This window comes from Gastrolobium bilobum, unplaced genomic scaffold, assembly GCF_033153095.1.
Source record: "Gastrolobium bilobum isolate Gb01-03AN ecotype WA unplaced genomic scaffold, APGP_CSIRO_Gbil_v1 utg8278, whole genome shotgun sequence".
Classification (NCBI taxonomy): Eukaryota; Viridiplantae; Streptophyta; class Magnoliopsida; order Fabales; family Fabaceae; genus Gastrolobium; species Gastrolobium bilobum.
This window is the reverse complement of record NW_026896151.1, coordinates 138,918-151,527: the sequence shown is the minus strand read 5'-3', so window position 1 is coordinate 151,527 and position 12,610 is coordinate 138,918. Positions and strand designations below refer to the sequence as shown.

The 12,610-nt window shown below is 33.6% G+C and overlaps 1 protein-coding gene across 1 annotated transcript; it reads right to left on the bottom strand.

Annotated features, from left to right (window-relative positions):
- Positions 1–2,323: 2,323 nt before the first annotated feature.
- LOC133298019 (zinc finger BED domain-containing protein RICESLEEPER 2-like) lies at positions 2,324–3,373 on the bottom strand. Its single transcript, XM_061497257.1, has 2 exons — positions 3,305–3,373; positions 2,324–2,950 (listed from the first exon to the last, which is right to left on the bottom strand). Exons 1-2 carry the CDS (start codon positions 3,371–3,373, stop codon positions 2,324–2,326), a joined length of 696 nt encoding a protein of 231 aa, XP_061353241.1.
- Between the last annotated feature and the right edge of the window lie 9,237 nt (positions 3,374–12,610).

The window sequence follows — 12,610 nt, the reverse complement described above, 5'->3', positions numbered from 1 at the left end:
TATGTTTAAAGTAGTATTGTAAATATATATATTTTTTATTAGTGTTTAGGTTAAATATGGGCTAAATCCATTAGGTTTTCTATATATTATACACACCTATACCTATTCAATATATGGATTATTTCACAAATTCTTTCGTTTCTTGTTATTCAATATGGTATCTAGAGCCAAACGAGAGGAATTCTGATCTTTTTTTTTCGGTGAACCCACTCTCCATCGTCTTTTCCAATCTTTTTCCGGATACTGTCTCCTTTCAGTTTTCTGAGATCTCCTTTGTTCTTGGGTCGTCTGTGTATCGTTGTTGAACCATTTTCTTCGTAAACCACAGTCAGACAACCTTAACCATCGCTCCTCCGTTGTTGACCACCACCGTCCGATAGCTTTTTTTGACAAGCCACCTACTGCTGTGCTCGTCTCGATTCCATCTGTCCTGGTCCCGTCCAAAAAAGGTCTCTCACGTGCCCTCACGCAAGGGTCAAAGCTGCCCACGTGGTCTTCTGTTGGGCGGCGCGTGGCATATCCTTTCTGGCAGCGACAGTTGGGTTTTTCTCGTCTCTCCGCGATGATTCTAGATCTGGTCCTGTTTTGGTGTTTCGACATCATTTTTGGTGACGCACGGATCCCACCTCTACCGGTTAGTTTTGTTATCTGTCTTTCAGATTTTCTGATCTTTCTTTTGTTGGGTGATTATTAAGGGAGAAAGTGGGATGGTCTAGGCCGAGATTTGCTGCGAAAAGCCCAAGCCTATTCCAAAAATTTTAATTTGGCCTGGCCCAAGCCTAGTAGTACGAGTCTAACTGTTAGTCTGGCTTGACCCGTTTATAAAAAAATAAAAGTCTGGCTTGGCCCATTAGCCTGTTAATTTTTAACTTCCAAGCAGAACCATAAATCAACTTCACAAAATACTCAAATTTTGTTGCTAAAACAAAAATAACAATTTCAACGTCCAAACAAAACCATGAATCACAACAAAACTCATCACAATCTGCATTTAAGTCACTATCTAAAGCAAAATGCTCAAACTAAATAACATATATTTCATCAGATCCAACAAACAAATCTATACTATGTAAATTAAAATAACTACATGAATCCAACAAACACATCATGATGCTTGTAGTAGCCAAAAACTTCTCTCCCCTACAAATACAATTCCAAGATTACATAAGTTGGCAAACAAGTTGTAAATGTAGAAAACAAAAAAAAAGAATAAAAAATAGTAACAAAAAAATAAGATTAAGAAACAAAAAATATTTTTATAGATTCATATAGGCAATCTCACATGCTGAGATGTTGGTTTCTCTTACATAAAAAATAAAGTCAAATTTCTATTAAAATTTAATCGAATATAATTAAATTATAAAATAATTTTAATTGATTAAATTTATACCTTTTATTTTTTCTTCAAGTCATACCTATTACGTAGCCAATCTCCTCCACATATTAAAGATTGGATGGTATCTTCGGCCAAGCTAGAACGATAAGCATCAATAACTCTTCCTCCAGCACTAAATGTTGATTCTGATACTACTGTAGAGATTGGTACAACGAGTATGTCTCTTGCCATTTGTGATAAAATTTTATACTTTAAACTATTACTCCTCCACCATTCCAAAGCATCAAACGAAAGATGAAATTTTTCATGATATTCATAAACACTTTCTTCAAGATATAACTTCAACTCTGACTATGCTGCGGGAATAAATTCATGTTCATGCACGATGCTCATGATTTGGTCAAACCCAGAGGAAGAGCCACATGGAACTTGAGTAAAGAGAGTAGAAGAGGACATGTTCATCCTAGATCCCACCTGACTATCAGAGGATGATTCTTGCAAACATAAAGCTGAATATTCATTATATAGAGCTTCTAAAGCTTCACTCACCTTATCCATGTTAAATTGTGCCTCATATTCTGATTTGTATATAAGTGGAAAGCAAATTTTCACCACATGGAATTTACATCGTGGGTCTAAAAAACTAGCAATGCCCATCAACATATTGCATTCCCCCCAATATTTATCAAATTTATCTTTCATAAACCTTGTCATTCCTCTCATAAAATCATAATTGTCTTCAGCTGCAGCATCAATCACTTGTTTCACCCTAAACACTTCAGGAAGGTATAAATTTGCTATAGGATATCTAGTACCTGACATAACATTAGTAGCATGAGTGAAAACTTTTAAAAGATGGCATACATTTTCAACCTTTTCCCAATCTTCAATTGATGGCAAATAATTATAATGTGGCTCCCACTCCTTATATTCTGGAAAAACATCTTTAAATTTAGAAGCAATAGACAACATTTTATATATTGAATTTCATCTAGTGGGACAATCAACAACTAGTTTCCTTTCTTTTACACCCATCTTCTTAACAATATCACAAAAAGTCTTCAATCTTGAGTCAGAATGATTAACATATTTGATACTTTCACGAACATTTTCAATGATACCTTTGATCTGACTAAGACCATGTTGCACTAGCAAATTCAATATATGAGCACAACATCTCACATGAAATAGTTGTCCACCAAGGACTAAATTAGTGTTTCTTGCTAATGTGTTTTTCAAATTTCTTATACAAACATCATTATAGGTTGCATTGTCCATATATATTGAAAATATCTTATTTTCAATTCTCCATAATTGCAAACATTTAAAAATTGCATCAGTGACATCAACTCCACGCCTTAGAGGTGGAACCTTAACAAAACTCAACACTCGCTTTTGCAATTTCCATTTTGAATTAATAAAATGGCCTGTGATGACCATATATTCAGCTATTTGGTGACTAGACTTCCCCATATCAGTTGTTATATTGATCTTTTTCACACCCATCAATAAAGCCTTCAGACTTTTATTTTTTGCCTCATAAAATGCAATACAATGTTTTCTTGCAGTAATACGCGAAACTTTCTCAAATTCAGCATTCGCAAACTTAAAGACCTACATCCAAACATCGTCCTCCACAATACTAAAAGGATACTCGTGAATCATAATTGCAATAGCAATAATTTCTATCATCTTTTCATTGGTATACATCCCTCCGGGTGCAAGAAAAGGATTCAAAGTAGAACCTGCAGGTTGGAATGATAAAGTGTTCTACTTCTTCATGGATTGGTCCAATTTTCTATTCAAGTAATTTTGTGAATGCCTCTTTAGATGACTAGTACTACCTCCAATTCCCCCAGTTGCAATTTTTTGTTTGCAGTAGTTACAAACTGCTTTACGTCCAACATTAGGGATGTCCATTTCATGGAAATCATTCCAAACTGCAGAAGTTTTTCACCTCTTTTTCACCAAGCTTGGATCTTCAGATTCTTCACCTTGTGGGATTGGTTCATTGCTTCCATCTTGATTAGAAGCCATCTGTTTGAAAATGAAAATGCATTTAATGTTATATCAAAATTCTATATTCAAATCTTGCAATGTATATATTAAAAAACTAGCATTGTTCTCACTAGACTCAACAACAAGAATGACTAATTGAAAAGGGTTGATGATGGCACAAAACTGTTTGACTGCAAATGCCTTCCAAGTCAGAAACCGCAAATGTACCCTGCAAATGGCGTCCACAAATATTGTTAGCTATATAATAATGTGAAAGAGAATATGTGTATGCTTCAGATTTTAGCTCATCCTATAACTATCAACTTAACAAATATAAAAAAGAGTAAAGCCCTTTTTGGGTCCCTAACAAAAAACATGGTCCTCACTTTAGTCCCTTACAAAACAAAATAGTCGTCTGGTCCCTATGAAATTCAAAGTGGACCCATTTTAGTCTTTTTGATGGATTAATGTAGGTCTTTTTTAAATTTATGGGGGATCACGATTTCAACTAAATGGGTCCACTTTGTATTTTTTAGGGACATCAGGACTTTTTTTTTGTAAGAGACTAAAGTGAGAACCTTATTTTTTGTTAAGGACCCAAAAAGGAGATTTACTCTATAAAAAATGACTAAACTACTAGAAATAGTTAACAACAAATTGAACATAATAATTAAATAACATAAACAATAATATAATATTAACAAACGACATAAATAATAAAATACAAATAAATTACATAAAGAATTAGTGAATTCAAAAACTTACTAAATCATAAATGGGAATGACATAAACATATTTAAATTAATTATTAAATAATAATTAATAACAGATAACGAATATAAATATATATAAATATATAATAAATGGTTATACTAATATAAACAATCAACAATAAATTAAACCTATATACAAAAAAAAATTACAAAAAAGTCTCGGGTAACAAGGATAGTATGAGAGAACAAGGATAATAATAAATGGTTGAACTAATAAAAAAATCAACAATAATATTTACTATTAAATAATAAAGCGTATAGATGGCGTATATCAGAGACAAACGAAGAATGGTATCAAACCTTATGGATGGCGTCTAAGAACTACTCATTGACTAATTCCACGAGATCGACTTCATAAACATATGTCAGATAGCAACCTGTGCCCTAGAGAATATCGAAGATACTCTTTATATGCAATAAAGTCTATGACCTTGGGCTATCGCTATTTGTATGAAATAGGTGATAAAAAATGAGGGTGAATAATTGGGCTAGCCTGGAGGCTCACGGGCCAGGCCTATTATATTAAGATTCTGGCCCAATTAGTAAACAAACTTTTAAAACAGCCCAAGCCCAATTTGTTAACTAAAAAGGCCAGGCCAGGCCAGTGATGGGTCAAGCTGTAGGCCCTTGTAGGCAGGCCTAGCCCAGTTTCACCCCTAGTGATTATGGATTCCCCTACCTCTTTTGTTTTTGGGTCTCCGACTACTCCCAAGTCAGAGCCTACTATTTTTTTAATTATATCCTTGCTCCGCTAAGTGTGGATAAATTGGATGGGTCAAACTATGATTCTTGGTCGTCAGATCTGTGATTTTGGTTGGATGGGCAGAATTATACATTATATCTCACTACTAAGTTGACTCTATTGCGGATAATGAGTGCACACGATGGAAGATGATTGATGCTCAGTTGTGCAATCTTATTAAAGTTATTCTTCATCCTTCAATTAAGTATATTTTTCGACCTGCAAATACTTGTGAAGCTAGTTGGAGTCAGGCAAAGGCATTGTACACCAATGATACACAGCGACTCTATGGTGTGTGTCAGAAATTGATGACTACCTTTTTCCCTCGGAATTTCAATTGTCCTAGTTTGAGTATTTGGGAAAAGCTCAGAGTTTGTTTCATGATCTCAATGAACTTCTTCCCCTTACTAATGATATTACTAAGAAGCGGGAACAACGTCCCTTTTTATGTTGTTCATTTTATATGGTTTACCTTCTTATTTGTATACCAATCGGGATCAAATTTTGGAGTCTGCAACAGTTTCTACACTAGATTTTGTGATGTATGCCTTGCTTAGGATTCCATCTAAGCCCTCTAAATCATCAGCAGCTCCTATAACCCACGTACCTTTGGTTGACACCGTTGACTCCTCTACCCTTACTGCTCAGGGTTATGGTCGTGGACGTAAACCCTCTAAGAAAAAGCTACTATGCACTTATTGTCATCAGACCAATCATACTGTTGACCAATTTAGGAAGCTCCATGGCAAGCCACCTCAGCCTCTTTTGAATGCTCATATTGCTCAGGCTTCCTCTCGTGCTCCTGCTCCAAGGTTACCTTCTGTTGTGCAACCTCCTGTCGCTCTTCTTAATGAATTCGTGACTTGGTGGTCTGAGAAGCAAGCATCTGGTCTTACTGCCTCCATTGCTCCCACTAGTAATTCTTTTGCTGAGATCTGTCAGTTACATTCTTTAAGCCCTTGGACTCTTGATTTTGGGGCTTCTGATCACATTTCTGGTAATAAGTCCTTATTCACTTCTCTTTGTACCACTGGTTCGTTTTCCATTATTGCTATGGCAAATGGGTCTGTGGTCCAATCTCGTGGGATCGACACGATTCTTCTTTTACCTCGTTCATCTTTGGATCATATTCTATATGTTCCAAATTCTCCTTTTAACTTGCTTTCTACTAGTCGTTTGACAAAATCCATTGATTGTGTTGTTCCTTTACTAAAATCTCTCTCATTTTTTAGGATCGGAGTTTGGGGAAGGAGATTACCAAAAGATGTGAGTTTCATGGCCTCTATCAACTGTTTCCTTCTTCTTCAACCTGCTCCACCATGGATTCTCCTCTCATTATACATGCTCGTTTGGGTCATCCAAGTCTTGTCAAGCTTCAGAAGATGGTTCCACATTTATCGTCTCTTTATAGTTTAAATTATGAGTCTTTCAATTTGAAAAACATACTCGTAGTACGTTCCCAAGTCATCTTAGTCATCAAGCTTTGTTCCCTTTTCTGTGGTCCACTCTGACATTTGGGGACCAAGTCATCATCCTTCTACTTTAGGATTTAAGTATTTTGTTACTTTTATTGATGATTATTCTAGATGTACTTGGTTATTTCTAATGAAAAATTATTCTGAGTTATTTTCTATTTTTCTGTTATTTTATAATGAAATAAAAACTCAGTTTGGTATTCCTATTCGTACTTTTCGTAGTGATAATGCATGTGAGTATTTATCTCATCAATTTCAGCAATTTTTTTCGTCTCATGGCATTCTTCATCAAACATCTTGCCCTCATGCACCCCAACAAAATGGTGTAGCCGACCGCAAGAACCATCATCTTATTAAGACTACTCGTGCTTTGTAAATTGATGGCAATGTTCCTTACAAATTCTGGAGAGATGCTATTCTCACTGCATGTTATCTCATTAATCGCATGCCTCCATCTGTTCTTCATCACAAAGTATCTTACTCTATTTTATTCCTCCATCAAGTTTTATATCCTTTAACCCCACATGTGTTTGGTTCTACATGTTTTGCATCATCTCGGTCTAGACTTGGATAAACTAGCTCCCAAGTCTCATAAATGTGTTTTTTTGGGATATCCTCGATCTCAAAAGGGTTAGCGTTACTACTCTCCGACTTTACGTCGATACTTTATATCGGCAGATGTTTCCTTCCTTGAATTAGTTCCCTTTTTGGCTTCTCTACTACTCTTGGGGATACTATTGATTCTGTTCAGTCCTTTCTCCCTGTCAACTCCTTTGTATACCTTCCGCCTTTACCAGTCCATGTTTCTGACTCTCCTTTTGTCACCTTTTCTCCTGATGACTTACAACATGGTTCTCCAGATATTTATGTGGACTCACATCTAACTGCATCTCCTCCCTCAGCTTTGGTCCCACCTTCTGCTAGTGACCTTCCCATTGCTCTTCGTATGGGTACATGTGATACTCGTCCTCTAGCCAGATAAACAGTTAATATTAGTTACCATCATCTTTTTCATCATATTATGTATGTCTTTCCTCTTTGTCTTTTGTGTCTATTCCTAAGACTACATGTGAAACACTTTCTCATTTTGGATGGAGATAAGCTATGATTGATGAAATGAGTGCCCTTCATCACAATGGTACTTGGGATCTAGTCCTTCTTTCTTTTGGAAAATCTATTGTTGGCTGTCACTAGATTTATGCTGTTAAGGTTGGTCCTGATGGTGAAGTGGATCGCCTTAAAGCCCGCTTGGTGGCAAAGGGTTTTACTCAGGTGTTTGGGCTGGATAATAGTGACACATTTTCCCTTGTGGCGAAAATGTCTTATGTTCGCCTCTTTATTGCCATGGTTGTTATACGCCACTGGCCACTTTATCAACTTGATGTTAAGAATGTTTTTCTTCATGGTGATCTTGTGAAGGAAGTTTATATGGTGCAACCTCCTGGATTTGTTGGTCAGGGGAAGTCAGGTCTTGTTTGTCGTCTCTGCAAGTCTTTATATGGTTTCAAGCAATATCCACCAGCTTGGTTTGGCAGATTTAGTAGTGTTGTTTAATAATTCGGTATGACTCGGAGTAAGACTGATCATTCTCTTTTTTGTTGTTATTCAGCTTTTGGGTCTATCTACCTGGTGGTGTATGTGGATGATATTGTCATCACAGGTAGTGATAATCATGGGATTACTTAGTTGAAACAACATTTATGTCATCAGTTTCAGACCAAAGGATTTTGGGAAACTTCAATATTTCTTGGGAATTGAAATTGCCTAATCTAAAGATGGTGTTGTAACATCTCAAAGGAAATATGCTCTGTATATTCTTAAAGAGACTTCCTTGTTAAATTCTAAGTCTGCTGAGACACCTATGAATCCCAGTGTTAAGCTTATACCACATCAGGGGAGCTCTTTTCATATCCTGAAAGGTATATAAGATTGGTTGAAAAACTGAACTACCTCACAGTCACTCGGCCTGACATTTCTGTAGTTAGTGTGGTAAGTCAGTTTCTTAATTCTCCATGTCAAGAACACTAAAATGAAGAATCAAAGTGATGATGTGGCTGCCACGTACTCAAAAGATAACACACTTGATGATTCCACGTCAGCATAGTTTTGATGATAACAAACAAACGTGAAGGAGAATGCTCAAAGACGAAGCAACATCCAAAAGAAATCAAGCAAATGTGAAAGCATGAAAATCAAGCATCAAGACAAGTCCAAGAATCTCAATGGTATATTCTTTTAGGACTTAGGAAAATATGTAAAGGTGTATAGATTCTAGCATTGCAGCTATTATTTTTTACTGGCTCCTGTAAAAACTGTGTTGTTTTATATAAAAATAACTTTTTCAAAATTTATTTCTTAAATAGCCTATTTTAGTTTTTTTTATTTCTTAAAGAAATCTAATTTAAAAACCTGTAAAAACTCGTAATGCTATAGAATTAATTTAATTTAAAAGACTGTGATATATATAAAATTAAACTCCGCTGTAGTTTAAACGTACGTCTTAATTCAAGCTGCATTAAGTATTTTTATTTTTAATTTTTATAACAAAAGCACCATTATTCTAATAATTTAAATTTAACTGAACTGAAACGATAACTTATAAATTTAATTTAGTTAAGATAATTTCATGTTTATAGACTACTCAACAAAATGAGTACTTTTCATTAGTTGAAATGATTTTTCATTAATTAAAGTATGCTAAATTAATTTCTTTAAGGAAAAACACAAATTTGAAAATGAATACTGTGATAAAAAAAATTCACTCCTTTGCTTACCAAAAAAAAAAAAAATCACTCCCTTTAAGAGGTCTATCTTTCTACAAATAACTCATTAAAATATGACTAATCATATCTATTTTTAGTTACCGTACCATGTTTTTTTTAAATTAATTGCACTTACTTTAACTATAACACTCCGACAATGGTTTCATCAAATCAATTAACATATAAAGTATAATTGATATCCTTTTCTTCAACTTAATTACATAATTTCCACATCTTTATTTATACAAAAAAATAAAAATAGATTCCGCATCTTTATGTCAGATATACTTAAACATATTTATGAATTTACATAACTAATCTCTTTTAATTTTAATTAAATATTGAATAAAAATTTGTAAATTCAATAATAAAATTTATAACTTTGATGAATATTTTTATCATTGCATTAATAATATTTAACATAAAGTCTATAAGTTTGAAGAAATAATATGATATTTTTTAGAAAGAATATTGAAGTACACCTCACATATTTAATGCAAAGCTACAGCAACAAGTGGCATTGTCAACTAATTGGCACATTTCATGTAAATGCACAAGTGAACAACTCAGTGGCAGACACGATGAAATGAGCTAGTTAGAATTTAGTGCCCTCTGCATAATCTGCATGCTGCACGTGTCCCACCTACTCATGCTCTGCACGTGTCAACTGCATTGCTTTTTCCTAACCAAACCAAACCCCCATCTAATTATTTTTTATGCCCATCCCTCCGAAATTTTTTTCTGTAAATCGGATATACTTAACTTATTTGGGTACATTTTTTTTTATAAAAGGTAAATTTTTTTACCATTTAAACTTTTATTTTTATTTTTATTTCATTTTTATCCTAATTTTTTTGCCCTTTTTGGACCGACGCACCATGCATAGGTAGTACCAAAGAATTGCTTCATCCCTTCATTGAATACTCTCACAAATCTTAAATTTTATTTATCTCTAATAAATATTCTCATATATATTTTTTTTTTATCAACCATAATTAACTCTTTCGGACGAGTGGCTCAAGATATCTTTACAAGTTTTTACTTTTTGAACCAATTGTAAAACTAATCCTGAATCAGAACTTAATCACAGTTAAAACTCATTGCCCCTTCTTAAAGATATATTTAATAAGAATCAAACACAAATTCTCTTTTTATTCTACTCAACCTACATTATCAACTCAACTACATCCGCACTATTCTCATATATACTTTATGTGGTTGGATGAATCAGCTCAAATGATTAAACCAATCTTCGGAATTTATTATCCAATTTTAATAACATTCATCAACGTATTTTCCAATTTCAATTACATTACAGGGTCACGGGCACACTTGATTGTATATTTTCACTATAACTATCGGTTAGGTAAAAATTATAATTAGACATGAAAAAGAATAAAAAAAAATGAATTTTTCAGTTTTATAGAAAATCAATTAATCTTTTCACTTCTTTACATTATTCATTAAATATTTATTTTCCGATTTTTATGAAGGTATCCTGATAAATAATATTGTAAAATAACCCCTTAGCATTGTTGGGATTAAAAGGTGTTAGGATTAAAAATAAGTTTTAGTAATCACAGATACGAAAAATGTCAGCACGTGCAGATGTATGATACGTCATACGGTCATAGCACTAATGCGGAAAAGAAATGTCAAAAGCATATAAATAAGATAAGTTGTAATACCGAAATTATCATAATAAGATACACTTGATACTATCTTAAATTCTTAATTATTCAAAATATTGATATGGTCACTGATGATACTAGTACTGGATCTGCCAGTGAAGTTCTTATTGACAAATCTATTATAAAAAAGCAAGATTATGAAATGATGCATAATAACACAACATTAATATTATTGTATAAGGTTCTTGAAGTAGTATAACCATTTATAGGGAAAGGTTATGAAGGTTGCATAATTGACAAAATTAAATTGTTGTCAACAAAGTCATAATTTAGGCCAGATTTTGACTTAAGTAGATCCGATCTGTTTCAAAATATTTTTGACTTAACCTGGTCTATTAACTTTGTGTATGATCAAATTATAAATTTGGTATGTCTAATATTTAAAAAAGAAGACAACTTAGCCCAGGCCTTTTAGCCTATTAAACATTCAATAATTAAAAAATAATTAAAATAATATTACTTTATTATCCACAATTATTAACATAATAATTTTATTCAAAATAAATAATATGATATAGGTCAGCATGTAAACTTATAGACCGAACCTTGTAAAAGAAAACTTACGACTTACTTTCTAAAAATATTTTTTTAAAAGCTTAAACCTATTTTATTTTACTAGATATAATAAACCAAATCTGACCTGATATACACTGAATTGTGGGTCCCTAATAAATCATGTGACCCATTTATCACACCCTTGACTCAACTACTCAAGTAACTATTTAGATATGTGATTTTCTATAAGAAATAATTGAATAATAACAACCCTTATATATGTGATCTGGATAAAATAGATTCATTAGAGGTCCAAATACATAGAACAAGACCCAAACCCACAAGGCCCAGAGTGTGGCGCAATGACTTACATCGCGCATAACAGGGTGCGATGCCACCATCGCGCATGTAACCACCCTTTAACATAACTTCAGAAATAAGGAAACAAACTCAGGAACTAATAAAGGTCCACCGCGCCTTTGAACAAGTAAACAGAAGACAACACCAGCTTGCCACCACTCTATCAAGGTAGCCTGACATCAAGAGATAAAGCTATTAAAGCATTATCAGAACCTACAGCCCTTGAACAGCCAATCAGAGGCTATACCGTCTTCCTAAAGCGGCATCAGAACCACTATATAAACAGATGGTACATTGCCAGATATTATCATCTAATTCAGCAAGAATACACATACACTTGTCATTGATACTGACTTGAGCGTCGGAGTGTCATTGCAGGTACTCCTAATCTGACTCAACGCGCCGAAGGAGAACTAAAGTCCGCTCATCATCATCCTCATCCACTAGCCCAAAAGATAGATTATTCAAAAGATTTTTCGCTTTAACCATGTGTGATTTGGCCCAGTACACTTTGACCGGCCTATATTGTATTTGATCTTCTCAATATGCATTCATAATCTTAATTAACAATGGCCTTATTAATTTGGGATGAGTTAATGACCAGCATAACAGAGGAAAACAAACCTATAAATGTCAAGGGCAAATAATATTATCATAGAGATACAGTTTTGAGCAACAATTAACATAACAGTTTACAAATGAAAGGTCTTGATAACATTGAAAAGTGTTTCAAACACTCTCTGTTCCTGGACACAACGTTCAATGACATTTAATAATGTGGATTGTTTTTATTATATTGTATAAGATAAAATACTCTTCTTATATATACAAATTTTTGTTGGAATCGACTTAGTTTTTCTTTTCTTTTTCCTATTCTCTCTTATCTCTTCTCCTTTTATAAGTGTAGGAAGATTGTTTTTAATTTTATCCTATGCAATATAACAAAAACAATTCCCTTTAATAATATGTAATATTGAG

Excerpts from the sequence above, each read along its gene's own strand:
- LOC133298019 (XM_061497257.1), bottom strand. The coding sequence starts at position 3,373 with ATGGCTTCTAATCAAGATGGAAGCAATGAACCAATCCCACAAGGTGAA. Across the intron at positions 2,951-3,304 it reads AATCTGAAGATCCAAGCTTG|GTCTTTAAGTTTGCGAATGC; the intron begins GTGAAAAAGAGG and ends GTTTGGATGTAG.